The sequence below is a fragment of the Castor canadensis genome, chromosome 7 (assembly GCF_047511655.1).
Source record: "Castor canadensis chromosome 7, mCasCan1.hap1v2, whole genome shotgun sequence".
NCBI lineage: Eukaryota > Metazoa > Chordata > Mammalia > Rodentia > Castoridae > Castor > Castor canadensis.
Window position 1 is genome coordinate 129,620,729 of NC_133392.1, and position 27,772 is coordinate 129,648,500.

Genomic DNA, 27,772 nt, shown 5'->3' on the forward strand with positions numbered 1-27,772 from the left:
AGCAACTACCTAACTCTTTTCCAAAGCAGAACTGAATATAGTATCAGGACAAAGAGAAATGTAAGTATTTTAGCCTTACTTTAGAGATGAAGAAATTGAAGTCTGCCTAACTCTTATTAATTTTAACAATATGTGTATGTTAAATACATACATATATATAGGTATATATGCATATATATTATATCACATTACAAATATGATAATGTTATAGAACTTTTTAAAACAGGTTGACTGGACGGGGTTGTGGCTCAAGAGACAGAGCACTTGCCTAGCATGCACAAGGCCCTGGGCTCAGTTCTCAGTACTAAAAAAAAAAAAAAAAAAACCAAACCCTAGATTGATTACTACGATAATCTCCTATTTGAAGCCTTTCAGGTTAAACATTTGACCCTAGCTTTGGCAATCTGAACAAGACTTTGTCATGTGCTTTTTAAAGCTGCCCAAAAAAAGCAGTTTGTATCTCTCTACAATATACCTTGGAATTAATAAAACCATAAATTTCCTATTTGGAAGACTTCTGTGCTTTGACAGCATCTCACACAGATTTCTCTTTTAGAACTTAACACATTATGATACTTGTTTTGATACTTTCTCATGTTAATGGGCTGAACGCATGAAGAGCTATGCTCATCTTACATCTGGTTTACCCAGGACAGTACAAGGACAGTACATAAAAGGAACACTCTATTTATTGAATGAATAATTTATTTTTAAACATTATATTACATTATATTAGTTGTAGGGGGGTTTCATTGTGACATTTCCATATATGCTTACAATGTACCTTGGTTAGATTCACCCCCTCCATCATTCTCCCTGTGTTTCTTCCCCTCTTCTTAAAACAATTTCACCAAGTTTCATTGTTCTATTTTCATACAAATATACTAGATACGACCATATTCACCCTCTTGCCTCCCAGTAGCACCCACCCCTGAGTAGAACCTTTTCTACATACCTGTCCTTCATTTGTGTGTACGTATTCATTATTCAAAGGGGCTGCACCATGGTATTTCACACAGGAATATATTTTACTTTAAATCGGATTAACTCACTATTACTCCTTCCCTTTCCCACCTCCCCCACTATTTTTCAACAGTTTTCAATGCATTTCCTTGTACCATCTTCATACATAGATACAATGTAGTTGAATGAATCATATAGTAATAAAAAATATGTTGCTAAGTAGACTGATCTCCTACTTGAAGCCTTTCAGGTTAAACATCTGACTTGGAGGCCCTTCTTCCTGTCTTTCCCTTCCTTTTATTTTCCTCCTTTCTTTCGCTACTCTGCTCCTAACTATTACTTTTTCTCTGCACCCCTTCCTTTCGATTTACCAGGTAGAATATGGAATTAAATCTTCTTAATATTTACTATACTTTTCAATAAAATAATGAACATGGGTTTTAAAGACAGAAAATCAGAGGTCAATTCAGTTCCAACAATTAGCTGTGTGACCTTAGCAAATTAATTAAACTAAGTGCTACAGTTTACTCAACTGGAAAATGGAGAACAAAGGCATGTTTACAGAACTGTATTAAAAATTAAATTAGATGAAATAAAATTTGTAAATTGTCTAGTCTAATATCTGACACACCATGGGTCTTCCATGATGTTAATTTCCTCTGTATTTCTCTAGAAAAACATTATCTGATTCTTAGTTATGTCTCTACACAAAAGGAGACCTCTGTTCTTTTCACATATTTTCCATCTAAACTATGGATACAGATGGATCCACCATTTTAAATATAGAGAGTGCTTCTAACCACAGGATTCTACACTGATAAAAACACACTTGCTAGAGGTGTGGCTCAAGTGGTAGAGCATCTACCTATCTAGTGCAAAGCCCTGAGCTCAAACTCTAGTATTACCACCAAAAAAGACATTCAAAAATGCTCCTTATCTTGGGTAGTCTTCTTGATTTTAGAAATAAATTAGTGCAAAGCAACTTAAATAAACTCTTGAAACACAAAGTAACTAATGACAATTAAGAGGCACTTAAACATTCTATATAAAACAATAAATAACACTGTACTTAAAATTTGACTTAAAACTGCCTCTGATGATTGGACCATAAGAGAAATACCTGAACTACATCACAGGAATAGTTGCCATGTTAAGGCCTTAGTACAGTAACAGGTCAGTTGCCAACTGCCTCTTCCAACTCATTTTAATCTTGTACCTGACTTGTATCTAGTAAACTCTACTCTCTAGTGAGTTATATACTAGTATCCAGTAGATGTTTGTAAAAATAAAACTACTTTTAGCCAGGTACCGATAGTAGAGATCTGGAAGACTGCAGTTCAAAGCCAGCCCAGGCAAATAGTTCACAAGACCCTATCTTGAAAAAACCCATCACAAAAAAAGGGCTGGTGGAGTGACTCAAGGTGTAGGCTCTGAGTTCAAACCCTCCTACCACAAAAATAAATAAATAATAAAACTACTTTTGAGAAGACAAGTCACTGGGAATCAGAATAAGCCACAGAATATTTCCTGAAGCAAGTTCAGATTAGATGAAATAGCCAAAAGAAAAAACATGTATGGTTTTCTGCAGGATAGTTCAAGCTATAGCCAAGAACAGAACATAAAGAGATGGGGCTGATCAATGTCAGTTTTTCTACTGCAAACCTGTGTCACAGGAGACATTTGATGAATAGAAACAAAAGTCAGAGGAGTCAGGCTATGTGGAAAACACTATGTAACACATGAGATAAAATGCTCAAATGGAAGAAAGGGATTAAGAGTAACTAGGTAAGAAAATGAAGCCAATAGTCCAGTTAGGTGCAAGTTCAATACCAAAGGGGTAAAAAGATTAAGAAGATAAGGTTTCCTTAGGGAAAATAAAGACAATATTAAATTGAAAATTCAAGAAAAAAACTGAAGGTGAATGTTCTAAAGGCAGATGAAAAACAAATACCAAACCCTAATGCAATAAATGGGAAATAAGAGTTGTACAAACTATAGTAATTTAAAAAGAACAAATGCCTTCAAGAACTAGAAGTATGGTATAGTTGAGTTTTTAATTGAAGAATAGCACATGCTCACTGGGTTCATAAAAGGAACTAAGATTTGCCATGGCATGCAATTTTAAAAAATAAATAAATAAAAGAACCAGCCCACCAGCCAGGCGCCCACCAGCTGACACTTGTAATCCTAGCTACTCAGGAGGCAGAGATCAGGAGGATCTCTGTTTGAAACCAGCCCAGGCAAATAATATCTTAAAAAAAAACATTATAAAAAAAAAAAAAAGGCTGGTGGAGTAGGAGCACCGGCCTAGCAAATGTGAGTCCCTGAAGTTCAAACCCCAGTACCGCAAAATAAATAAATAAATAAATAAATAAATAAATAAATAAAAGCACCAAAGTTCTAAGCCTACAGCAACTAAAATATCTCAGAATGTTCAGATTACTCTCACTGCCCATCTCTGAATAGAAAAGTCCTGCAGCTGCACAATAAGCCCTAGTTGACCTGCAGCAAATTTTCTTGGGGTGAGCTAGAGTGACTATACTTACTGGAGTCTTCCCACTGGAGTAAATGTAGCTTCCAGGCAGAATAATATAAAAATCCCAGTACCAGAAAGAGGCAGAGGGCTAGCAGCAGATTGCGCACAAACACCAGGAGTCCCATCTTCACATCATTTATAATTTCCTACATGACCTAAAAAGATAAATAAAAATTAGCTTTACAAGATAAAGCAATCATCTTATTGATATACTTTACCCTAAGATGAAGCATTTATAGGAAAATTTCCAAATGAAGAATGATCACTGAGTTTATGACATGGCATCTGCTAACCTGCTCATCTGTGTCATAAGGAACGTGATTTTATTAACACAACATTTGACATTCCTTTTGTGCTCAAACCCCTTTGTATTAATTTTCTACTGCTGCTGAAAAAAGGTACCACCAATTTAACAGTTTAAAACAACACAAATTTATCTCAGAATTCTGAAGGCCAAAGTCTAAGTATAATACAGCTCAGCAAGGTCCTTAGCTCAGAGTCTCAGAAGTCCAAAACCATGATGTCTGGAGAGTTGCATTCATTTCTGAAGAATGGGGAGAAGAATCCAATTCTAAACTCATTCCAGCTGTTGGCTAAATTCAGCCCTTTGTAGCTATAGGGCAGAGGCCTCCGTTTCCTTGCTGGTTATCAGAGATCAGTCTTTGTTCCTACAATCCTTCTCTGAATTTCCAAGTGGTCCCATTTTGGCCATGGCAAACTGTATCTTTCTCTCACTTTTTGAAACTCTCCAGTATTCCCTTCTATAGCAACATACACCTGCTTTAGCTAGAGAAACTTTTCAGGGTCAACATGAATAATCCAACATAATCTTCCTATTTAAAGAGCCATAACCTTCACAAATCTGGAAAAACCCTTTTGTCAAATCAGTTAACATAGTCATAGGTTCCAGTGATTAGGGTGCAGACAATTTCAATGGGCTATTATGACTAACACACTTTCATTCAATTCTCAGTTCCTCTGAATAAAGTAATTGTTTTTGGAAAGTCTAGTAGCTTCTGACTGAGCCCCTACTTACTCTCCAATCAATCCTCTGCTTCTCCCAAACTTATCTGTGCCCTATGCATTCTTTCTGTTTCATTGAATGCTACCTTGTTGCTTTTCTCAAGGCTCCTCTGGAATATATTTTCTACTCAACCTACATTTCCTTTGACACTTGACTTAAATGTAACATAGGTCAAGAAACATTTCCTGGATGAGACCTCTTCTCCAAACCCAATCAGATATCCTAGTAACAAAATAACATAAGAAATGTACTACTGGGTGGTGTAGCAGTAGCTCACATCTGTAATCCCAGCTACTCAGGAGGCAGAGAGCAGGTGAATCACAGTTCAAATCAGCCAAGGCAAATAGTTCACAAAACCCTATCTAAAATTTACCCAACACAAAAAGAGCTGGTGGAGTGACTCAAGTGGTATAGCATCCGCCTAGCAAGTATGAGGCTCTGAAGTCAATCCTCAGTACAGCCAAAAGAAAAAGATGTATAAATATTAATATTGAAGTTATAGCTTGTAGATTATGTAATTGGGCCACCTAGAAAGGCCAAGAAAACCAATTAAAAAACTGTTAGAGCTAACAGAAAGTTCAATAAAGTAAGTGATTATAAGATTAGTTTATAAAAATAAACAATTTTTTAAAAAACATTATCAGCAATATCTAACTATACAATATAAGGTGAATTCCATTTGTGACAGCAATAAAAGCTATAAAATACTTAAACCTGTTTAGAAATGGGCAAGACTTTCACCAAAGGGTGCAGAAGATCTGAGTAAATAAAAAATATAAGAGACTCTCACTGGAGGAGTACCTACCTAGCAAGCACAAAGTCCTGAGTGTAAACCCCAGTATGACCAAAAAGGATATATAACAACAGGTTCTTAAATAAAAATATTCAATACTAGACATATGTCAGTTCTCCTAAATGTCGATTCTTTATAAATTAATCAGTTTAATTACAGTCAAAATCCTTGAATTTTTTTGTACCTAGACCTAAAGATTACCTGAGCTTATATCCAAGAGCCAAATTTTTTTAATGGAATATACGGAGATGATCTGAAGATATATGGGGGCAAGGGCAGACTCAGTTTGTCCTATTCTTTCACAACCAGTTCCTGATACCAAGTATGTGAGGATTTTCCCTCCCTCACCAAGCAAGCAATGCTGCAGTAAGGGACACCAACTGGGTGTCCTCTAATCAAATTATAGGTTCTTTTTTTTTGGCTTCACTGGGGCTTTAACTCAGGGCCTCATGCTTGCTAGGCAGGCACGCTACCATTTGAGTCACTCTACCAGCTTCTAATTCTGTTTTGATACTGTCAATGTGAAGATAGCATCAGATCCCACAGATTGAGGGCTCAGTCCCATAAGATTGTCCCTCCTCCTTCAGATGCTAATCACAAGCCCCCCAAACCCTCTTTGGATCAATTAATTTCTGAAAGTGGCTCATAAAACTCAAGGAAGCAATTATATTTAGCAGTCTATTATAACAGATCCCACAAAGGATACAGATTAAGAGATACAAAGGGTGAGGTATGGGAGAAAGGATGGGGGTTTCCATGTCTTTATCTGGGCACCATCCCAGGAACTGTTCAGTTATGTGGAAGCTCTCCAAAACCCATTCTTTTGGGTTTTCGGGAGGTTTTATTACATAGGCATGATTAATTGAGCCAGTGGCCATTAGTGGTCAGCTTAATCTTCAGGTTCTATTCCTTCCCTAAAAAAGGTTGGGGTTTGAACCTCAAAGTACCAACCCTATATTCCTGCCTTGATCTTTCCAAGAACCAGCCCCCATCCTGCAGCTACCTAGGGGCTGCTAGCTATTGGTCAAGTCATTAGCATACAAAAAGAGATCACTTTGGATAATCCAAAGATTTTACAGGCTGTATGCCAGGAATGAGGATGAAGACAAATATATATTTCACAAAAATCACAGATGAGAATTTGCCTTCCCAGATAGGGAAATCAACTCAAGGTTCTAATTATTAAGATAGATGAGTACTGGAAAACCAAACAGATAATGAAACAGAAGAGTCTAGAAATGGGCTCTCTCAGAGATACATATGCAGACATATATGAATATGTCTATATGTACATATACATAGATAACTCTGTGATAAGCATACAAATATTAAAAAGTGTATGTGTGGGGAGAAGGCCTAATAGGCCAGTTAAGTTTATGGTTGCTAGTGAGGAATAGGCTGAGAATATGGAAAGTAGGTTACTGGAGGACTTTACTTTTCCCTTTATACACATCTGACTTAAATTTGTTATAAGCATCTGAATTAAATTTGTTTTAAGTCACAAGTATTGCCTCCATAATTTTTCAATATTAAAAAATCAAACAACAAATTGCAAAAATGTAAATCAGTAGACCCTTTGGAAAGCAACTGAGAAACAGTCATTGAAATTTACAATATTCTTAAACCTTGACCCAGCACTTAGGTCTCTGTGACTTGTCCCCTAAGTACAGCGTGACAAATGGCGAAAAGGACACATATGGGAATGCTCATTAGCAATGCTGATTATAAGGACAAAATTCAAGGAAGAGTTTAAATGCCCATCAACCAACAAATAAATTGCAGTGCATATGCACAGCAGTATCAGCTGTGCCTTGGCAGGAAACAGATGGCACAGGCAAAAGAGTAAAATGAAGGAGGTTTAACAGCAGGATTTTTTTTTTTTTCTTAATAATTGTGTCAATAGGATTGAAAGGAACCGACAAGGAATGATGACGCAGCCAGAGACTAAGAAGGGCAGGAAGCTCTTTCTGCCCTTTAGCCTGAAAGGGCAAGGAAAAAAGAAAGGAGCCCCATAAAAGATGGCTGGAGAAGAGAGGTCACTTGATGGTAGCAGGGGCCAGAGGAGAACGGCCTCTACTAGGACCCTGGCAAGGAGATGTGAAGACGATAAGAAATGCTCTGACCTCTCCTACCACTCTCTAATTTCCTGTTGGTACCTTTTTTTTGGGGGGTGGGGAGAGGAGGGAGGTGCCTGGGTTTGACCTAAGGGCCTCACACTTGCTTGGCAGGTGCTCTTACCACTTGAGCCAGTCCACAGCTCTTTCTTTGTGATAGCTTTTTTTTTAAGATAGGGTCTTTGAGCACTATTTGTCCGGGCAGGCTTTGAACCCTGATCTTCCTGTCTCTGCCTCCTGAGTAGCTAGGATTATAGAGTGAACCACTGGCACCCAGCCTGTTGGTACCTTTTGTCAAATCAAGTGGGCGAGGAAGTGACTCAGTTCAGAGGCCAACCATCCACAGAGAGGAAAAATGTGGACAATGGATCTGCAAGGGTAGGACAGTAAGTACAGAACATGATGTACCAGTCAGAAAGAATGAGGCACATCCGCATGTACCAACATGTGAGAATGCCTAGAATATACTGCTAAGTGAAAAAAATCTAGTGGGAGGGTTGTAAGGCACGCCTCATACTGGTAACAATAAACAAGGACAACAGTAGTTTAAAAATTAGGTGGGTTTGGGGGCTGGAGGAGTGGCTCAAGTGGTAAAGCACCTGTTTAGCAAGTGTGAAGCCCTGAGTTCAAATCCCACTTCCACAAAAAAAAAGAAATTAGGTAGGTTTGAAAGAGGTGTTTTGCAGTCTATTTATTCACATATTTACCTTTAATCTTTATATTTCTAAAAGTAAATGTACAAAGTTTTCAAAGTGGGACAGAAATCAGAAGTTTGCATTTCCACCAACACAAAGGACTATGTATCTTGTTCAACTTTCCCCTGAAAACAATTAAAAGTTTTAGGTATAATCAGCTTGCTACCAAATGCTGTGGAAAGCCTTTTCTTTCCTTTCAGAAGACGGTTGAAGCGGCTGGTATTACTCTGTTTTAAATGCAGATGTGATGACTGAACTGGCACTGCCAGGCCCTGAACACAACCCAGGGCTCTAGCACACACGACAGTGAGTGAAGTCAACAGATTTTCCCTTTGTTCAACAACCACAACACTGAAGGCTGCACCAACAACTGATTTAATTTTAGTCTTTTCCATTAATAAAAATGATCTTCAAATGAAGAAAACAGAACAAACATCCCAAAGAAGAAACTTATTTTCAAAAGTAAACAACATACGAAGGAGCAAATAAGGACTTAAAAGAATCCAAAATCTCAAAGATAAAAAGCACAAGAGCATCCCAAGATCCTGAAAGAAATATAACTTCAAATTCACTACTAAGACAAAGTTTGACAACACACTCCAGTGGTGGGGCTGTGGGTGAAAAAACAGAAACTTAATATTGCTGATAGTTGGAAGGATATGGTACTAACTAACAAAATTGCACATGCTTTTTACCATTTAACTCAATAATACACTTCTAAGAAACTATTTGAAAGATACACAGACAAAAATACAAAAAGTCTTATGTAAAGCTGGGCATGGTGCTGTGTACCTGTAATCCAGCATTCAGAAGGCTTAAGCAGAAAGATTGTGAGTTTAAAAAAAAAGTCATAAAAAAATTTTAAACACATGGGCATTTCTTACAGTACTATTTATAATAAGATAGAATAAGACTGAAAGTTTTCCAAATGTCCTTCAGGAAGAGTTGAGTCAACTATGGGACACCCACAAAATGGAGCATTATGTAGCCATAAAAAGGAACAAGTAAGGGATGGGGCATGTAGCTCAGTGATAAAATGCTTGCCTACCATGTATGAAGCCCTAAGTTAGATTCCTAGTACCACAAAAAAGAGAAAGGAATGAGCTCTCCCCCTCCCTTCCTTTCTGAGTAATTTAACCTAAAAACCATAGGCTTTAGGAGGTGAGCAAGGCGGGCATATATGCATGGAGTGCAGGGACCACTAGTAAGGGTTATCAGTCCATGTGAAGAGTCAGGGGGGTGGGTGACAGGTAATTTGGGGTTGACCAGATAAGTAAATATATTGAAGCTAACAATGGGAATAGAAGGGAGTTACAAATATGGAAAGGCAAAAACTAGAATTCATCTTTTGGTTCTTATTAGAATTGGAGGTACCAATGTAAACTGCTGATTCTTAGTGTAGATATAAAAATAAATGTCATTGTAGGTAGCATGTGTGCATATGTGTGTATGCACACATATATTCCCCAGCTTATACACTGAAAGAACTTAAAAGCTGCCATATCTCAAAAGCATTGAGCACGTAGAGCACCTAGATGTTGGGTTTTTGTGGTGCTGGGGACCGAACCCAGGGCCTGACATATGCTAGCCAAGCATTCTAACACTGAGCTACATCCCCAAACCTAAATGCTGGTTTTTAAATACCTTTCTCCACTAACGAGAAGCAGAGACCCTTGGGAAGAATGGCTGATTTCTGCGGTGAGGCAGATAGACACAAGATAAGCCTAGACCATCTTGTTGTGCCTGAAAGTAGGAAAAGGCTCAAGGTGAGAACTTGCCAAAAGGAAAAAAAGGGGAAAAAAAGAAAAAAAGCCAGATGAGAGGCTCCTATTGGCCAAATCTAGAGCAATTCAGCACCAGGATAAAGACTAATAATAATAGATTAGAATCCATCACTTAAGAATCAAATAAGGAGAAGAGAAAGCTCTCTTTAGAGAGGAATACCAATTAATAAATGTAGCAAGAACAATGTAATTACAAAATCACCATTTAGCACCATTATAGTAATAATTCAGATAAGAAACATAAAAGGACACTGAAATTAATGGGTAAAAGTTTTATGAGAAATGGTACAGTTTAGTTAAGTATTTCCTCAGAAAATACTCATTGCAGAGGGAAAAAGCGTAACTTTACAATGGAGAAATTGGCAGACATCACCACAGACTAGCTGAAGGATACAGGTATTCCTTGTAGTATCTCTGCAACTCTTTTTGTAACTCTGAAATTACTTCATAGTAAAGTTAAAAGAGAAATAATTTTAAACTAATGTTCAAAAAACTTCAAATAAATATGCAAATGAGAGTTTATGCCGCCACTTAAAATGTTTATGAGCTGGAAGCATAGTTCAAGTGGTAGAATGCCTGCCTTGCAAATGCATAGCCCTGAGTTCAAGCCCCAGTACCATGAAAAAAAAAATTTTTGTTTATGACCATGGCCTGATCTGGCTTTCAGGACACTGTTCAAATCTGAGCTCCTTCAGGAAGCTTTTATTATCACAGCCCTACACTATGGTTGTTTGTGCTCCCACACATCCTTTGCTTACCTCTACCACAGCATTTAGAAAACATCTTGGCTCTGTCTTTGCAGAAAATGAACATACAGTACAGACATAATTTAGGTCTGTGAATCACTAGCACTTAACAGCATAGTGCCCCATACATGGTAACGTCTAAGAAGAGCTTATTTAAGGGTAAGATAAATTAATATATTTCTAATTACATGCCCCAACTCTATACAAAATTAAAATAATTTGTTCACATTCCAGGAAGTAGCACATACAAAGACAGAATTTGTGTACATTCATGGAGCAGTTTCAAATGCACAGAGAAGCTCAGGGCATGAAATGTAATTACATTAGAAATTAGAAAGCTTAGGCTTTCCCACATTCTCATTCTGCAGATGCCATCTGCTTCTGTGACTTCATTTATGATCATTATGTTGAGTATCCCAAACTTTGTATACTCAGCCTGAGTCCCAATGTCCCTTCATTAACTTTTCTATGTCATCAACCAGCTGTCTCTCCAACTTGTTCCATGACCTCCTCTCCTCTTCCTCTAGTGTTGACTCTCAAAGGCAACACCTTCAAGGTGCTTGTCAGAGCCCGGAAATTATGCTTAACACTCCCTTCCTCTTTACCATTATCAATAAAGCTTTATGGATTTCACCTCTAGCTATTTCCTAACGTCCTCTCTCCATCCCTTTTCCCAGCACTGTACTATTTCAGATTTCAGTCTTTTTTTTTTTTTTTTTGAGACACAGATTCATTATGTAGCCCAGACTGGCCTTGAACTCATGATCCTCCTGCTTCAGCCTCCCATGTGTACCCACATCTGGCTCAATCCCCTAAAATCTTCTGCTGGGACTCCTACAACAGCCTCCCAAGAAGCCTGCCACATCCATTCCTGCCCTTCTCTCACTCACTTGCACAAAGCAACCAATGTGATACAATTCATTCCAGGAGTAAACTTCCCACTATCTTTAAGAGTATAGTCCCAAACCCCTAAAGCAGATCTGTGAAACTGTGGTCAGGCCCTGCCACCTCTTCTGCTTCTCTTATCACCTCACCTCTCATGAGCATCAAACTTTTTTGGTATTTCCAGCTTACCATGCTCTCCTAAGGTCAGGCTGAAGCCCTCTTTTACAGACCTCAGTTTTTGAAATACATAACTCTTACAGCACAAATACAGTATCTACATTTCAAATTCTTTTCACCAAATATGTATGCTATTTTGGAATAATGCTGTTTAAAATACCTGTCAGTTTAAAAAAGGACTCATGAAATCAGGTCTCCACAAATCCACTGTATAATGTTATCACAAAACATGACTAGGCTGGCTGCTAGTGGTTCATTATGCCTATAATCGTAACTACTTGGGAGGCTGAGATCAGGAGGATCTTGGTTAGAGGCCAACTGGGCAAATAGTTTGTAAGACCCCATCTCCAAAATAACCAGAGCAAAATGGACTGGAGGTGTGGCTCAAGCAGAGGAGTATCTGCTTTGCAAACATGAAAGCGTGAAGCCCTGAGTTCAAATCCCAGACCCACAAAAATAAAAAAGGTTTATCTATACATGAAAATACTAATTCTCAGTGATCTGCCAGTGATGGCCTGTGGGTCAAATCTGGCTGATGGCCTGTTTTTGTACAGCTGTAAATTAAAATGTTATCTCTTTCTTAATTTTCACAGGGTTGTTTAAAAGACAAAAACTAAACAACAAAGAAGAATACTGGACAGAGACACACGTGTCCTGTAATTATTTACTATCTAGTTTGGTTGTTTTTTTGAAACGCAGTCTTGTGAAGTAGTTCAGAGTGGCCTTGAACTCTCAATCCTCCTACTTCAGTCTCCCAAGTACTGGGATTACGAGTGTGCGTCACCACACCTGGCCCTCACTTAAGCCTTTTTGATCCCACACTTTCTCTAGCCAACTCTTACTCACCCTTAAGTCTCAGTTTAAAGCTTAATTCATTCCACACTGCAAGCTAAGACTCCCTGTATCCCACAGCACCTAGATAGCCTGATCACATTTCATAGCATACTTATAATTCTGTAAATATTTACAATAACTTAACATTTATAACCTGGCAGGGAACATGTCTGTTTTATCCACCTTTATATCCTGGTAAGCACTAAAAAGTACTTGTTCGATAACTGATGATTCAGTTATAACATGCTTTAAAAGAGGCATACGTGCTATAAAAGCTACATTGTCTTAACTGGCCATAAAAAGAAAATTGTATAGTAAGCTGAACTTGGTGAAACAAACTGCGTCAAACTCCTGCCATTCCTAGAACATACTACAATGTGATTATTTTCTGAACTATACCTGGCAACAATTTTTAACCTGAAATGTTAGTTTAGCTGATCTTTAAGTGTCAGTCATAACAGATATGAACTCAATTATGACAAAATCACGCAGAGCAATAAAACCACAAAGAAGTACTTCCGGAGCATATCCCCTGTGAATACTTTTGAGACAAGCTAATTAGAATTTATTACATATTATTTATTATTCCAAACAACTTATTGAAAAGCTCTTCAACTTTTAAAAAATGTTTCTGCTAGAATGCACACCTGCTAGTCAGACTTTATGCACAACCAAGCAGATTTATGCAATTAATATGAAATCTATGAAATTGCCAGCGCCAGTGGCTCACACCTGTAATTCTAGCTACTCAGGAGACAGAGATCAGGAGGATCACAGTTTGAAGCCAGCGTAGGCAAATAATTTGAGACCCTATCTCAAAAATACCCAATGCAAAACAGTGTTGACATATTGGCTCAAGTGGTAGAGCACCTGCCTAGCAAGTGTGAGGCCCTGAGTTCAAACACCAATACCGTGCCAAAAAAAAAGAATGTGCACTTTATGATTACAAGTCACTATAAGGAATAAAATTATTAATATTGCTAACATTCATATACCACTTACTATGGACCAGCCACAGTTCTAAGACTTTTGTGTGATTTAGTTCATTGAATCTTCTTACCAATCCTATGAGGTTATCATTCCTATTTTATAATGAAGAAACTGAGACATAAAGAGATTAAAGTATCTTGTCTAAGACCATAGTGCTAATAAGCAGCAAAGTCAGGATTCAAATTTTGATAATCTAGCTTCAGTCATACTATGTTACCTCTCTAAATGTGAGAGGGGCTGGGAGTGTAGCTCAGTGGTAGAGCATGTGCTTAGCATGTGTAAAACCCTGGGTTCAAATCCCCAGCAACACTTAGAGAGAACGAGAGAGGGCAAGAGCCAGAGACTGAGAAGTTATATTAGAATACTGATAAAAACGAATCAGCACATACCTAGCTACATAAAAATACTGCAAAAGTGGGAGAAAGGAATAAGGAGAGACAGAAGGGGAGAGAAAACATGGGAGAACAAAAAAGAAATTATGTTACAGAACAGATAAATATCATTAACAGAGGTTAGAGGTACACTCAATGGTAGATCACTTGCCTGGCATGTAAGAGGCACCACAAGGAAAAAAGAAAAAGAACATTTACAAAGATTTTCCCAATCCCAGTTATCACCCTACAAATGGCTCTATAAAAACCAAAAGTCAGAGGCAGAGACAAAAGGAAGATCTCCAGAGTAAAATAGAAGGTTAGCTAGTTTTACATTGCTGTGACCAAATACCTAAGAAAAGCAATTGAAGGGAGGATGTTCCAGAGGTTTCAGTCCATGGTCACTTGGCTGTGTGTGTGAGGGTCTGTAATGTGGCAGTACATCATGGCAGCCAGGAAGCAAAGAGAGAGCAGTAACAGGAAAAGACCAGGGCTAGATATAGCCCCAAAGACACACCCTCTAGTGTCCTATTCCCTCCAACCAGGGACCTTCCATGGTCCCACCACCTCCCAATAGTCTATTAAACTTCTGAATTCACTAGTGGATTCAACCATTGCAGGGCAGAGCCCTCATGATCTAAGCCCTCACCTTCACATATTGAGGTATGCCTTGCTAATCTCCTAGGCATTTCTGAGTACAATTAAGTTGACAACCAAAATAAAACATCACAAATAGTACAACGATAAAAACACTAAAGTAAAATTAGTACTCAGGAACAGTAAACAAGGAAGAATAACATCATCACTCACAAAAATGAAAGTCTCAGTGGACTTTCATCTCAAAGCGGACACTGCTGAAAATACTGTAAGAATCATGAAAGTCATGAGTGATAAAAATCAGCAAGGTTAAAATGAAAAAGAATACAAAGTTTAAATGATTTTCAAAACAAAACAAAAACAATGGAACCAACGGAAATCATACGATCTCCAGCATAAGAATAATTGGTGTCTCAAAGGGACACTCATCAGAAAAGATGCAAAAATGGATAATTTCAGAGAGGTATGTACAGGGCAAATTGGCCCAAAGACAGTTTCCTAGCTTCTCTGAACCACAATAGCTAAGGTAACAAGAATAGCCTGGAGAGCTCCCAAGAGAATTAAAAAGCTAAGAGTACACTGAGGTCCTGGTTACCCCTGTGCTGGCAACAGATTTACTGCCTTTCAGCTCCAAGTTCATCCTTCTTGCCTAGTCTATAAAAAATGGATCTGGGCCCTTTAATTATTTTTCTTCTGTTGTCTGGCTTAGTCAGGCTTTGCCAGTTGGAGGCAACAGAGTTTGGCTTCCAAGTTCCAGTGGCTTTTCCAGCAGTCAACAGACTTTCCAAGCCTCTCTCTTGGGTGCGGAGGGATGTGTAGTAGACTATCTGGCTCTGGTGAGACACATCCCTGTTTACAGTTTTCCCCAGCACCCCAAAGAGCAGATTTCTGGCAAGTTCCAGAAAGTAGATTTCTGGCAAGTTCTGCCATGCCCTATCAGTCACTCCTCTGCCATACTGTAAGCCCTCAACATCAGGGTATGAATCTCATCTCCAGGCAGGGAGGCAGGGGAGTAGGGATGTGGGTAGGGGTAGGAAAAGGGGCTCTTTGTTTGGATGCTTCTTTATCTGCCGTTTCTATACTCTTCAGAGCTCTTTTCTTTTTTTTAACAGCTTTGAGATTGTCTTAAGAGAGTGCCGTATTACCTATTAAAGTAATAAAATTCACTGGCTTTTACAATATTCACAAAGTTCAGAGTTGTATAAACATCACCATAATCAACTTGAGAACATTTTCATTGCTCCAGAAAAAGTATTCTGCATCCCTTAGCTGACCCCACCCTGCCAAGTCTCCTATTTTCCCAACCCAAATCTACCTTCAGTTTCTATGGACATGTCTTCTCTGAACATTTCACATAAATGAAATCATACACTGTATATGGTTATTTGTATCTGGCTTCTTTCAATTACAGTGTTTCTGAGGTTCATGTATATTGTAGTATGTAGCAGTACTTCATTGTTTTTTATTGCCAAATAATATTCCGTACTATGTTTAATTTATGCATTCATCGGTAGATGGGAACTTGAATTTCCATTTTAGGCTGAATAACGTTGCTATGAACATTCGCATAGAATTTTCACAGACATAATTTTTAATGTCTCCTGGGTATATGCCGCAGAGTAGTTTGGGGTATGTATACCTAGGAATAACATGTATCTGGTTCATAGAGTAACTGTGTTTAAGTGTTTCATCAAATGCCAAACTATTTTCCGGAGTAGCTATACCATTTTATATTCTCTCCAGCAGTGTATGAGAGTTCTGATTTCTCCACATCTAATTCAATACTTGTTGCTATCTGTCTTTTTATTATAGCCATCCTAGTGAGCATGAAGTGGTATCTCATTGTGGTTTTATTTGCATTTCCCTGATGGCTAATGATGTTGGCCATCTTTCCATGTGCTATTTCTTCTTACTAGTCAATTCCCTTATCCCAATTCTTTCAGTTAATAATTTTGGGCTGGAGGCACGACTCAAGTGGTAGAGCACCTGCCTTGTAAGCTCGAAGTCCTGAGTTTAAACTCTAGTACCAATAATAATCATTTTTACATTAAACTTTGCCTGTTCAAACTGCCATGTGGTTTGTCTTTCCTAATTAGACCCAGATTCCCACAACATAGAAAGTCAGTGACTTTATTATTAGAAATTAAATATCTACCAGGGTTTTAAAAATACGAAACAGAAGAGTAAAGTTTTGTCACTGGTCAGATATTCCTTTTAGAAGGAACTGAGGAAAAGCATAAAGGATATGGAGGGTAAAACTCCAAAGAAACAACTTTCAGTTTTCCATGAATTCATCTTCCTTTTTATGAAACAAATTAAAAAATATTTCTGAAAAGGAGCTGTTAGGGTTTGGCTTTTTGCTTCTTTGTCTCAATGGAATTCAGAGGACAAGTTTAAGCCATAATATTTTATTTGGAAAAGGTGACTTGGATGTGAAGATTAACAATGCTGAATGCAATCAAACTTGAGAAAATCCACCTGAAATGTTTGAAAAGCTGGCATTCCTCTGCCTAGCCAGTTAGGATAAAGAACAGGGGTTGGTGTGGAAGGTGAGGATGAAAGATGGCAGTATGCCTGGAAAACAGAAACCAAATTATAGCTAAAAGCAGCAGCCACAAGCAGTAAAAGCACCTGCCTTGCCAAAAAAAAAGAAAAAAAGCAGTGAGCACGGCTGTGCCCAATAAAATTTGCAGGCCAGTTGCTAGTCTCTGCTTGGTATTATATGGACACATAATGTGTAGTAAAAGCATAAAAATGTATGTGAGAATAGAAGTACAATAAACCAAAGCTAGTAGTTTTGTCTGGTGAAGGAGAGACGAGACTAGGGAAAAACACACAAAAGACCTTTATGGAAAATGTAATGTCCTATTTCTTTAAAAAAAAAAAAACTGAAGCAATATGGTGTATTAAGATTTAATGATGGGTTTCATTCACATTGTTTTCTTTTTTCATGTACAAAATAACACATCATTAGGATCATTAAAATTGCATCATTAGAATAGCCTTTCACTCCTATTCCTTCTCTGAGACTTTTTGTCTTAGGCCTATGTAGTGTATCCATATTCTTTATGTGACCATATCTTTAAAAAAAAAAAAAAAAAAAAGCAAAGTTGGGTTGGTGGAGTGGCTCAAATGGTAGAGTGTCTGCCTAATAAGCACAGGGCCTTGAGTTCAAACCCCAGTACTGGGGGGCAGGGGAAAAGAAAGAAACACAGAAGAAAAACTGTGTGTTCCATTACTACACAATAATGATGCTGGAAGTATGCAAAAAGCTATGCTGTCTTATCAGTGCAGGCAAAAGCCATTATTACATGCCTGAATAAAGCAGCAGGAACACATGGTTCCTGCCCCCAGCAGCAGTGTGATGCATGCAGTTAATGAATAAATGAATCTACATTATGGGATGGTAGCAATTAGTAATTGTCTTGTGAGGTTCAGAACAGCTTCAGAGATGTGATGCCTGATCTAAAACTGACTCTGGGAGCTGAAGCCATAAAAAGAATAGAAGCAGCCTTATCCCTACTAAGAAATCTGAAGTTTATTCCACTGATGGTTGGGAATCACATAAGGGACTAAGTAGAGAAAAGATGCAGATCTATATTTTAGAAGGATTGCTCGAGTGGTAAAATGGAGGACAGATAGGACAGGGTTGTGCAAGATGAGGTCATTTTGGTGGTCCAGGTTATGTACCTTCAAAGAGGGCTGACATCTCCAGGGGTGCACAAAATGATTCACCAAAGTACTGAAGGAAAATACCAGAACTTCCATTTATAAACTTGGCTAATCTTTTTTTTTTTTTTTTTTTGTGGTACTGGAGTTTGAACTCAGGGACTTTGCTTGCTAGGCAGGCACTCCACACTTGAGCAACACATACATACAATCCACTAAACTTTAATTTTATTGATACTGGCCTCCTCACGTAGTCCTTCTATTAGATGCTTATGGCATATGAGGTTCAGGAAGTACAGATGCTCCACAGCATGAAGGGCAGAGGGGTTTTTGTTTTTGTTTTTGCAGTACTGGGGTTTAAACTCAGGACCTACACCTTGAGCACGCTGGCTTTGAACTGCCATCCTCCTGATCTCCACCTCCTAAGTAGCTAGGATTATAGGTGTGAGCTACTGGTGCCTGGTTTTTTTTTTTTTTTTTTTTTTTGCAGACTCGGGTTTAAACTCAGGGCCTCATGCTCAGTAGGCAAGCACTGTACCACTTAAGCCACTCCACCAGCACATGAAGGGCCGACATGACATCACTCATTTATTCACTTCCTGATATATGTTAGTTTGTGTGAAAGAAAATAACATCAATGTAGTTAAATTCATAAAAATCAGATTGATTAAGCAGGATCATCACTACCCTGACAATGAGATACTAGAAACTATGAAACCTGCCCCACAGGAACTTCCCGTCAAGGAAGCAGGATATTCACTTCTCTGCCTCCTTTCCACATAATGATCCTCCTCCAAGGCAAAGCTGATAAAGTCATCTCATACCTTTAAATCCTTCAGTGGCTCCTAATCACCTTCAGGATAAAGTTTTAACTCCAGAACTCACAAAGCCCTTTTCAATCTGCTCTTGACCGACTTTTGAAGCCTCATTTCCCATACACTGCCCAAGGATACTCCAAGGATACTCTGCACTCCTGCAACACAAGTGGCCTCAGGATGTAGCCACATTTGTGTCTTTAGGCCCTGGCACACATGGTTTTCTGTGTGAAAAGCCCAAACCCACATCCACCCAGCTAATAACTGCTGATTCTTCAAGACTTAGGTTAGGCATGAACTTCTCTAGAAAATCATTACTTATATTCCCAATGTGACATCTAGGCCCTTTTAGGAGATCCCACCAACTATAAATCGCAGCTGTTCTTATAAAGGTATCAGGAGGTCTGCATTCAATCAACTACAGATAGAAAATATTGGGAAAAAAAAAACCCAAAAACTGTCTTCAACCAATCACAGGTAGAAAACATCTGAAAAAATAGGCATCTGTAATGAACTGTGTACCGACTTTTTTTTTAGCATTATTTCCTAAAGGTCAGAGAATAAGAAATATTTACATAGTATTATCATTCTATGAGGTACTATAAGAAATTGTAATCCTCAATACTTGGGAAACAGAGATTGGGAGGATAGCAGTTCGAAGCCCGCTCAGGGCAAATAGTTGAGAGACCCTATCTCAAAAAAACCTATCATAAAAAAAGGGCCTGAAGAGTGGCTCAAGTGGTAATAGTACCTGCCTAGGAAGGTTGAGGCCCTGAATTCCGTGCTGCAAAAAAGAAAAAAGAAAAAAAAAAACCTTAGAGATAATTTAATGTATACAAAAGGATATGTGTAGGCTATATGTAAATACTATGCCCTTTATATAAGGGTCTTGAGTGTCCTTGGATTTTGGTATCCCTAGGGAATCCTGGAACCAATCCCCCATGGATACTGAGATTGATAGTATTATAACTTCTGGTTACAATGCCTCTATGAAGCCAGGGGCATATCTTCCACATCTATAATGGCACAATGCAGAGCCTGGCACTAAGCTCACGTTCAATAAATGTGAGTGCTTAGTGTAATAGTAGAGACAGTCATGTATATAGCTAAACAAAATGATAAATGTAAAAATAAAAAAGTATAGCAGTAATGTTATCTAAGGAAGGGGGAAAAAGGTTAGAAAATATGGGAGAACCCTTCCCATACATCTCTGGGATTTCCTTCCCTAACTCATTTAATTCTTATAGTCTATGCATTTCTCTGACGAGGAAACTTGGGCTCAAGAATAAGACACTGGAGACTGAGGATGTAGCTCACTGGCACAGGGCTTGTCTAACATGCACAGACCCTGAGACCAATCCCCAGCACTTCAAAAAAATGATACTTGCTCAATGTCAGACAGCTAATTAGTGACAAAGCCAAGATATGAATCCTGAACCAGGGTTCCAACCAGTACCCTGCTTCTATTACCTGTCAAAACAGAAAGCTCCCCAAATACCAAGTTTGTTAGTCTTAATTAAACCAGTAAGGTTAAGCTAAGACCCCTTCTTATTTTAACCATTCAAGTAGAAGTGCACCCAAATTATTTCACACTCTTCTTGACTTCTTAAATGGAGTATCTTGAATATGATTAGCCTTTTTATTTCTTTATTTTTGAGACAGGGTTTTGGTACATAGCCTAGGCTGGCCTATAACTTCCTATATATCCCACGCTGGCCTCAAACTCAATCCTCTGCTTCTGCCTCCAGAATGCTAAGATTACAGGGATTTAATCTAGCTGATTTAACATTTTTACTTTTGAATACCACAGCACGATTACTATGTTCACTAGTAAGAATGCTGTAAAACAGTAATACCCTCAGGAATGACTGTGTTGTAACGGGGATATACTGCCCTTGGCCTATAAGCATTTACAAACGCTTCTTAATACAGTTTTGACTCTAAATCCACCTCAAACCATGCCTAGTCAGAGCTATTATTTCTTACTACTGTGAATACACTTGTCTCTAGTAGTCCATCTGATTTGCTGTCTCTAATCTTCAATGGATAATGACACCCACAGAAGATTCAGTCATTAGTGCTCTTCATCACATACTTTTGGCTCTTTGATTGCTAGGTATATGCTAAGGTTACAATTTCCTACCCTGCTTTAAAGTTACACACAGCCATGTGCCACTTTGGGACAGAAACTTTTAAAAGTCAGTGCCCATGTGAGCACCAATTTAAGTTTTCCATCTGCCTCCGTCCCTAAGTGACTGTAAGGAACAGAGTTCCCTGTGTACTCATGTTAAACATGCAGCATAAACTGAAACTAGATCCATGGTTATCACCCTATACCAATATTAACTCAAAACGGATCAAGGATCTTAATATCAGACCCTAAACTCTAAAGTTGGTACAGGAAAGAGTAGGAAATACTTTGGAACTAATAGATATAGGTAAGAACTTTCCCAATGGAACCCCAGCAGCACAGCAACTAAGAGATAGCATAGATAAATGGGACTTCATAAAACTAAAAAGCTTCTGCTCAACGAAAGAAATGGTCTCTAAACTGAAGAGTAGAAGAAAATATTTGCCAGTTACACATCAGACAAAGGACTGATAATCAGAATATATAGGGAACTCAAAAAACTAAATTCTCTAATAAAGAACCAATAAAGAAATGGGCAAATGAACTAAACAGAACTTTCTCAAAAGAAGAAATTCAAATTGTCAAAAAACACATGAAAAAATGCTCACCATCTACTCAGGACACAGAGATCAAGATTGTGGTTCGAAGCCAGCCCAGAGAAATAGTTGAGAGACCCTACCTCAAAAAATACCCAACACCAAAAAGGGGTGGTGGAGTGGCCCAACTGTCTGCCTAGTAAGCATGAGTCCCTGAGTTCAAGCCCCAGCACCTCTAAAAAAAAAAAAGTTCCAGGCCAACCTGGACTACAGAGGGAGACCCTGACTCAAAAAACGACAGTCTCTAAAGTTACAGTGCTTTAGGAGAGGAAAGTACAGAAACACCTCACATATCAAATGGCTGTAAAACATGAGTTAGAACAAGAATTAGAGATTCAAGGGTGTCAGTTAAGATGGGGAGGAAAAAACAACATGAGCAAAGATGTGTAGTTCAAAGAGCAAAGTACAAAAAGCAAGTATCGATCTGGAAAATATAATAACATCTAAGGGCATGGCAATAAATGCATTTGCCCATACTGTCATGCCAGGCTAGTGTGTGCTTAACTGAAACAGACAGGAGTCAGTTAAAGTCTTGACTGCAGAAGTAACACACCTGGAAAGGATGGTAATACATATGATAGACAGGAAGAAAAGAAAAAATGTTAGGGGGCCTTCTGGGGTAATTCACTAGAATATCAATAGTCCCAAATCAAAGTGATGAGCATAAGAATTGAAAGAAGGTGATGAATACTAAGGAGGTAGGATCAGTAACACCTGAAACCAGCTGAACATGGGAGAAAAGAAGGTAAGATGCAGCTCTGTAGTGGCTGAGAACTATTCTAAATAGCTGAGGTTACTCAGAAAGGTGACAACCTAAATAAAGTATTAGTGGGTTTCTTTCCTGACAGTTCCAGCTATCCTTCACTCAAAGGTAACTCTCCATTTGATGCCATCAAGCTCCTTTTGTATTAACTCATTTTCCATTTTTTTTTTTCAATAAAAACCCCCTGGAACCACCCACATGCATTTCAAGTCATCTATGTCCTGTCTCCCCACACTATCTTTACCATCTTCATTTTCCATCTGCTCTCTTCTCTTCATCCTGTCAGGCTTGCGCACTCTTTGTGGCTGAACTCAAATTTCAGCTCTCCTATGAAACCTTCCTTAATTACCTGTTTCTCCTTTTCCTGATTTCTCATAGTACCTGCTGTCTTGGAATTCTAGAGACCACATCATTAGCTATTATTTTCATTTAGTCCTACAATTAAAAGTCCCTGAGAACAAGTTTCTATCTTAAATGTCTGAATTCCCCTCAATCAATACCTTGCACAAGATAAGAACTCAATGGACAATTGAGTGACTGAGCAAGACCATTAGTCTCTAAGCACATGCATGTCTTGTTTCATCATTAATGACTCAGTTTTATTAAATTATAGGTACATAAGAAGACTTATGAAATGGAGAAATCCACCACGTAATACTTCAAAATATCCTCATTGCCTTAAAAGATCATTTGAAACTACCATCTGGTCACACATTTTTTTCCCCTCAGTTTCCTTTTAATCCTTTGTTGACTTGAAGGTACAGCAAACACCTAAATTGTCATGACGTCTATTTTACTTTCAGTAACTTAATTTGTAGCTTTTCTGCCTTCCTGTCCAACTTATCTATAATATGAATAGTTCAAAGGACTACAGTGGTATAGTTCAAGTCTGTTAAGTATTCTTTACTTTCTGAGGTAACAGCTGCCTTCACTGGTCTTTCCCTCAGTTAATTATCACACTCAGTTTTAACGTTTCCCTGCCTCGTATGTACGATAAACAGAAATGAGGTTTATTGAGGAGTCATAAAATGGGCACTGTTGTAAAAAACAATACAGTGTATTCATGGGACACTATGCTCTCCTCCCTCAGATATTTTCTCTTGCAAACAAGATCACCCAGAAGACAACGGGGAAAAGTGCCAGAGGAAAGGAAGAGGTGTACTATGCCAATCAAATTGACCTCTGTCTCTCTTTAGATCTGGCCTGGGAAAGCTACAGTAAACAGTAACAGTCGCTACCCATACGATGCTAATTCCCTTTTAGGTTTACCCTACACTTTTCCTTCCTCTTTCCATAGCGGAGCCTCAATAGCCATGTCCTTTCTCTGCGCCAAGGGTCGCAGCGTTTAGGGGTCTCGCACGCAGGCGACCTCAGACCGCTCAGTTTACGTCTACATGGCCTTTCCCCACGCCTAGCAACCCTCGACAAGGGGGGAGCGTGCAGAGGCCGGGCTTCCAGCCCCAGGGACCACCGCCCTCTCCTTCCCCGCAGCACGAGCGCGGGCTCGGCGCCCCGCCCGCCAGGAACGGCGGCCCGGGGGAGGGGCGGGCAGCGACCGTTAGCTGTCGCGTCCCGAAGTGTGCAGGGCAGGCCCTTACCGCAGCGCACAGGGAGGCAGGGGGCAAACGGCGCCCGGCCCCACGCGGGGCGGGAAGGCGGAGGCCGCGGCGCAGGCGGCGGCGACAGCCGCGGGGAACCCCGGTGGGCGCCCACGACGCGGTGGGCTGTATGGGCGCCGCCATAGTGGGGACGCAGCGGCGGGCGGAGCGCGCGGCCGCGACCCGGTACGGCGGGACCACCAATCCTGCTCTCCGCCTGAGCGCCTTCGCCGGGGGTCGGGCATCCACGACCAATGGGCGGACGGGAGCTGGGCGGGGCGCCATACTGGCCAATGTGGAACTGCGCCGCAGGGGCGGGCGGCCCAATAGGCCCGCAGCCCCAGTGCTTCCGGCCCGCCCACCGCCCCCGCCGGCCACGGAGACCAGGGCTGCGCTTGGTTCGGCGCGTGGAAATGCTGCAGGTACAGCACGGACACCCTAGTCTTATCCGGCCGCCTCGAGGAAGCCCCAGGCCCGCAGGCGTGCTCTGAAAGAGGACCCGGCCCCTCGAGAGCCTGTTTCCCTGCGGGGGCAAGGTCACGGTCATCCCCTTAGGTAGTACGCCTTATCTCGCCCTCCACTATCTTCAGTGTCTCCAGATCGCTCCTTGAGGCACAAGACACGGTTTGGACATCTGCGGCCCAGCCCAATCCCTTGGAGTAAGAGGACACGGAGGTGCAGGCTGCTCTCGTGTATTACCAACTTTCCTTGTAGCTATTTGATAGTCTGGACACACCGGCACCCCGCTTACCTACCGTTTGCTCCGGAGATCCCATCTCCCCCCAACCCAGCTCCCTCATCCCCATCCCCGTAGCTGAGCCTGACATTATCCAACCTAGAGCACAATTTAAGGCATAATTAGCCAGAAAAAGAGGGTGGGAACTTTGAGATGCCAACTCAAAGACTAGATTACGCAGGGTACGAATTTGCCCTGGCAAAAGGCTTCTGCAGGGGCCTGCCTAAGGCAGGAGGGGGCACAGCCTTTATCTGAGGCCATTAGGACCTAAGTAAAATGCCTGGAGGTGAGGGGTATGTGGCTTAGTTGTAGAGCACTTGCTTAACATGCTGAAGGCCCTGGGTTGATTCCCTAGCACCAAACAAGCACTGTGAGATTTGTGAAAATCTCATCACCTGTTTGAGCTTAGGTTTCCTTAGGTTTTCTCTTTAGACCAAAATGAAAGTGTCAAGCAGGGCTTGGTACTTCATCCATGTAATCCCAGCACTTGGGAGGCAGAGGCAGGAGGATCACAAATTTGAGGTCAGCCTGGACAACAAGGCTAGACTGTCTCAAAAAAAGGTGGTTTTCAGAAAAATGATTAGCTCTGGAGTAAGAACTCTGTTGCAGGGCACTAATCCTGGAGGTCCTTCACAAAGGCTGAGAACAGTGAGAGAGGTGAGGAGGTCTGGAACCTTCTCAAGGTGAGAAAGTTTCCCTCTCCTCCAAAGATGTATGTTTTCAGGGCCCATTTCACCATTCCAGAAAGGCCTTCCCACTTCTCACAACCCCATCACTGGGAACCCTTAAGTGAAGCACAATAGGTCAACCTCCCTTCCCTGCCCTAGGAAGGAGGGGCTTAGAAAAGCACCTTTGAAACCTTTTGCTCCTTGCTTCTCCCACAATTCAGTACTAAGTAGTACCCACCTCGCAAGTGTGAAGGACACAAAGCAGCACTGAGTAGGCAAGTTGACCCAAGCTGCTTCTGCACCTGGACAGGGCAAGTGCCACAGGGAGCTGGCCAGTTGGAATAGCTCTATTCATTGTTCCGTCTGCCTGGAGGCTCCCTTGGCCTTGTCCACTTGGACCTCAGGGACCCACCACGTCCCTGACAGGGACTGGGTCTTCCTCCAGGGAAACTTCTCTCTCACCAGCTTCAGGCTGTTCCACTGAGATGAGTCCCTTTCTTTACAAGCACATAACTGCTTGTAAAGCAAAGTAGTTCCACAACATGTATGGAATACAGATGCTGGTATAGACTTAGCCCAGTTCAGTAAGACATATCATATGGGGTGGAAGTAGATCAAAGTCTGCTGAGATGACTCAGTGGTCTGGTCCTTCCCCCCGTTACCTCCTCCTACCATCTCCAAGGCAGAAAAAGGGTGCTTACATCCAGAAAGACCCCTGCTCCCCATGACTAGCCTAATAAAGAGCCTGACAAGGGACCATCTCTTTGGAACACCTTCCCAGATGCTGTCCCACATATTATTAAAATACACAACTCTGCTCCCCAGCTTGTGGCTCTGGACATACCCCAGCCTGACCCTGGGCCACTTGGGCTCCGTGGGCAGACACAGCCAATCCTCTGCTCAACACATTTTATTGCTAAGGACAAGGTGATGCACCAGTTTTCAAAATAATTTGGTTTATAGCGTTCATACGTAACAAAAAAGGGAAAGTATTATAAATTTGATTCTTGTATACACAGGGTATAGGTGAAGCCCTCCAATCCTGGGCCCAGGCAAACAAATTCAGGAGGAGCAGAAACGCGTTTAACCCTCTAGTCCCACCCCCCACCCTCAATCAGCTCCCTCCCACCCTTGACCAGGGCCATATCTACACTCCAATGGCCCCAGTTCATCCTACCCCTCCCAGCCCCTGCATGATTGCAATTTTCTGTTCACAGAATCACCCACCAGGCTCTGCCTGCTTCCATCATTAAAATCCCCTCTTCACAGGTATTCCCCACCTACCCTCTAATACTGTGCCACAGGAGCTCTGTGCCTAGAGTATATGTGGGCACACACACACCATGTCACCCCTGTGTTCTCCTTCAAAGGGAGGAAGAAGAAGCGGCATCAGTTCCTCAGCATCTCAATACTGCAGCTTTGCCAACACTCTCTTGAGATGGTTCCAGGCCTGGACAGATGGCACACCCAGCAAACCCCTAGAGACCCTTACTCAGCTCAGCTGAGGGTAGAATTTCACATTTTGTTTGCCCTGCATAGGCAAGGAAGATAGTAAAGGCCAGGGGCTGTCAGAAGCTGGTCCAGACCAAACATACACATGCGCGCACACACACACACACACACACGCGCGCACGCACACACGCACGCATACACACATAAATACAAAAGTGGAGTTGGGTCAAACACCAGCACCTTGCTTAGTTGGTACAGGTGATTGATAGGAAGCTAAGTCCTAGGCCAGAACAGCTGGCACAGTTGACCCCTTTTTGGACTGGGGGCCGATATAGTCACAGCATTCCAGTGTCAGCCCCTTAACTGGGAGATCAGTGGCTGCTGCCAAGTGTCCAAAACAGCTTGTCATTTCACTACAGTGGAATGCGATGAGGGTTGGGTGAGAAGGTGATGGAGCTGGGTATTTCATTCCTTTTCTTTTTACAACTTCACTTATAGAGACTGCTGAGTTCCAAGTGTCTGCTGTGCTGTGGAACCCCAGAGTGCTCTCGCCTTGATGGCTGGGAACCTCTTGAACCCTGAAAGCATCTACTCCATGATGGCCCGGTACAGTGCAGGCTCAATGTAATCTTCACGATATCTTGAGTTGATGACTCGTTGCCGTTTCTTTTCTTGTTTAACCTCTTTCTCTGTGAAAATCTCGTTGAAGCGCATGTCTGAGGCTACTGACTATAGAAAAATAGGCAAGCCAAATCATTACTAGGGGGCCAACTACACCAATTAGAAAAACAAACAAAGGGACATTTCCCTGCCATGTTCCCTTCTTCTCCCAACC

At 40.6% G+C, this 27,772-nt stretch overlaps 2 protein-coding genes across 7 annotated transcripts in view; both read right to left on the reverse strand.

Moving 5' to 3' along the window:
• Nucleotides 1–24,243, reverse strand: part of St3gal3 (ST3 beta-galactoside alpha-2,3-sialyltransferase 3) — a 196,689-nt gene extending 172,446 nt beyond the window's left edge. For 3 of the 4 annotated variants that reach the window (XM_020156382.2, XM_074080375.1, XM_074080373.1), the window contains exons 1-2: nucleotides 14,265–14,398; nucleotides 3,510–3,654 (exon numbers count right to left, since the gene is read on the reverse strand). In XM_020156382.2, the coding sequence (XP_020011971.2) occupies nucleotides 3,510–3,624 (115 nt within the window). In that variant the 5' untranslated portion in view covers nucleotides 3,625–3,654; nucleotides 14,265–14,398. Of the gene's footprint in view, nucleotides 1–3,509; nucleotides 3,655–14,264; nucleotides 14,399–24,081 lie in introns of those variants that run through there. The other variant, XM_074080374.1, reaches the window with a different exon arrangement.
• Nucleotides 24,244–26,424: 2,181 nt separating this feature from the next.
• The window catches only part of Kdm4a (lysine demethylase 4A), a 45,771-nt gene continuing 44,423 nt past the window's right edge, over nucleotides 26,425–27,772 (reverse strand). For all 3 annotated transcript variants that reach the window (XM_020156380.2, XM_074080367.1, XM_020156381.2), the window contains exon 22: nucleotides 26,425–27,666. In XM_020156380.2, the coding sequence (XP_020011969.1) occupies nucleotides 27,526–27,666 (141 nt within the window). In that variant the 3' untranslated portion in view covers nucleotides 26,425–27,525. The remainder of the gene's footprint in view (nucleotides 27,667–27,772) is intronic.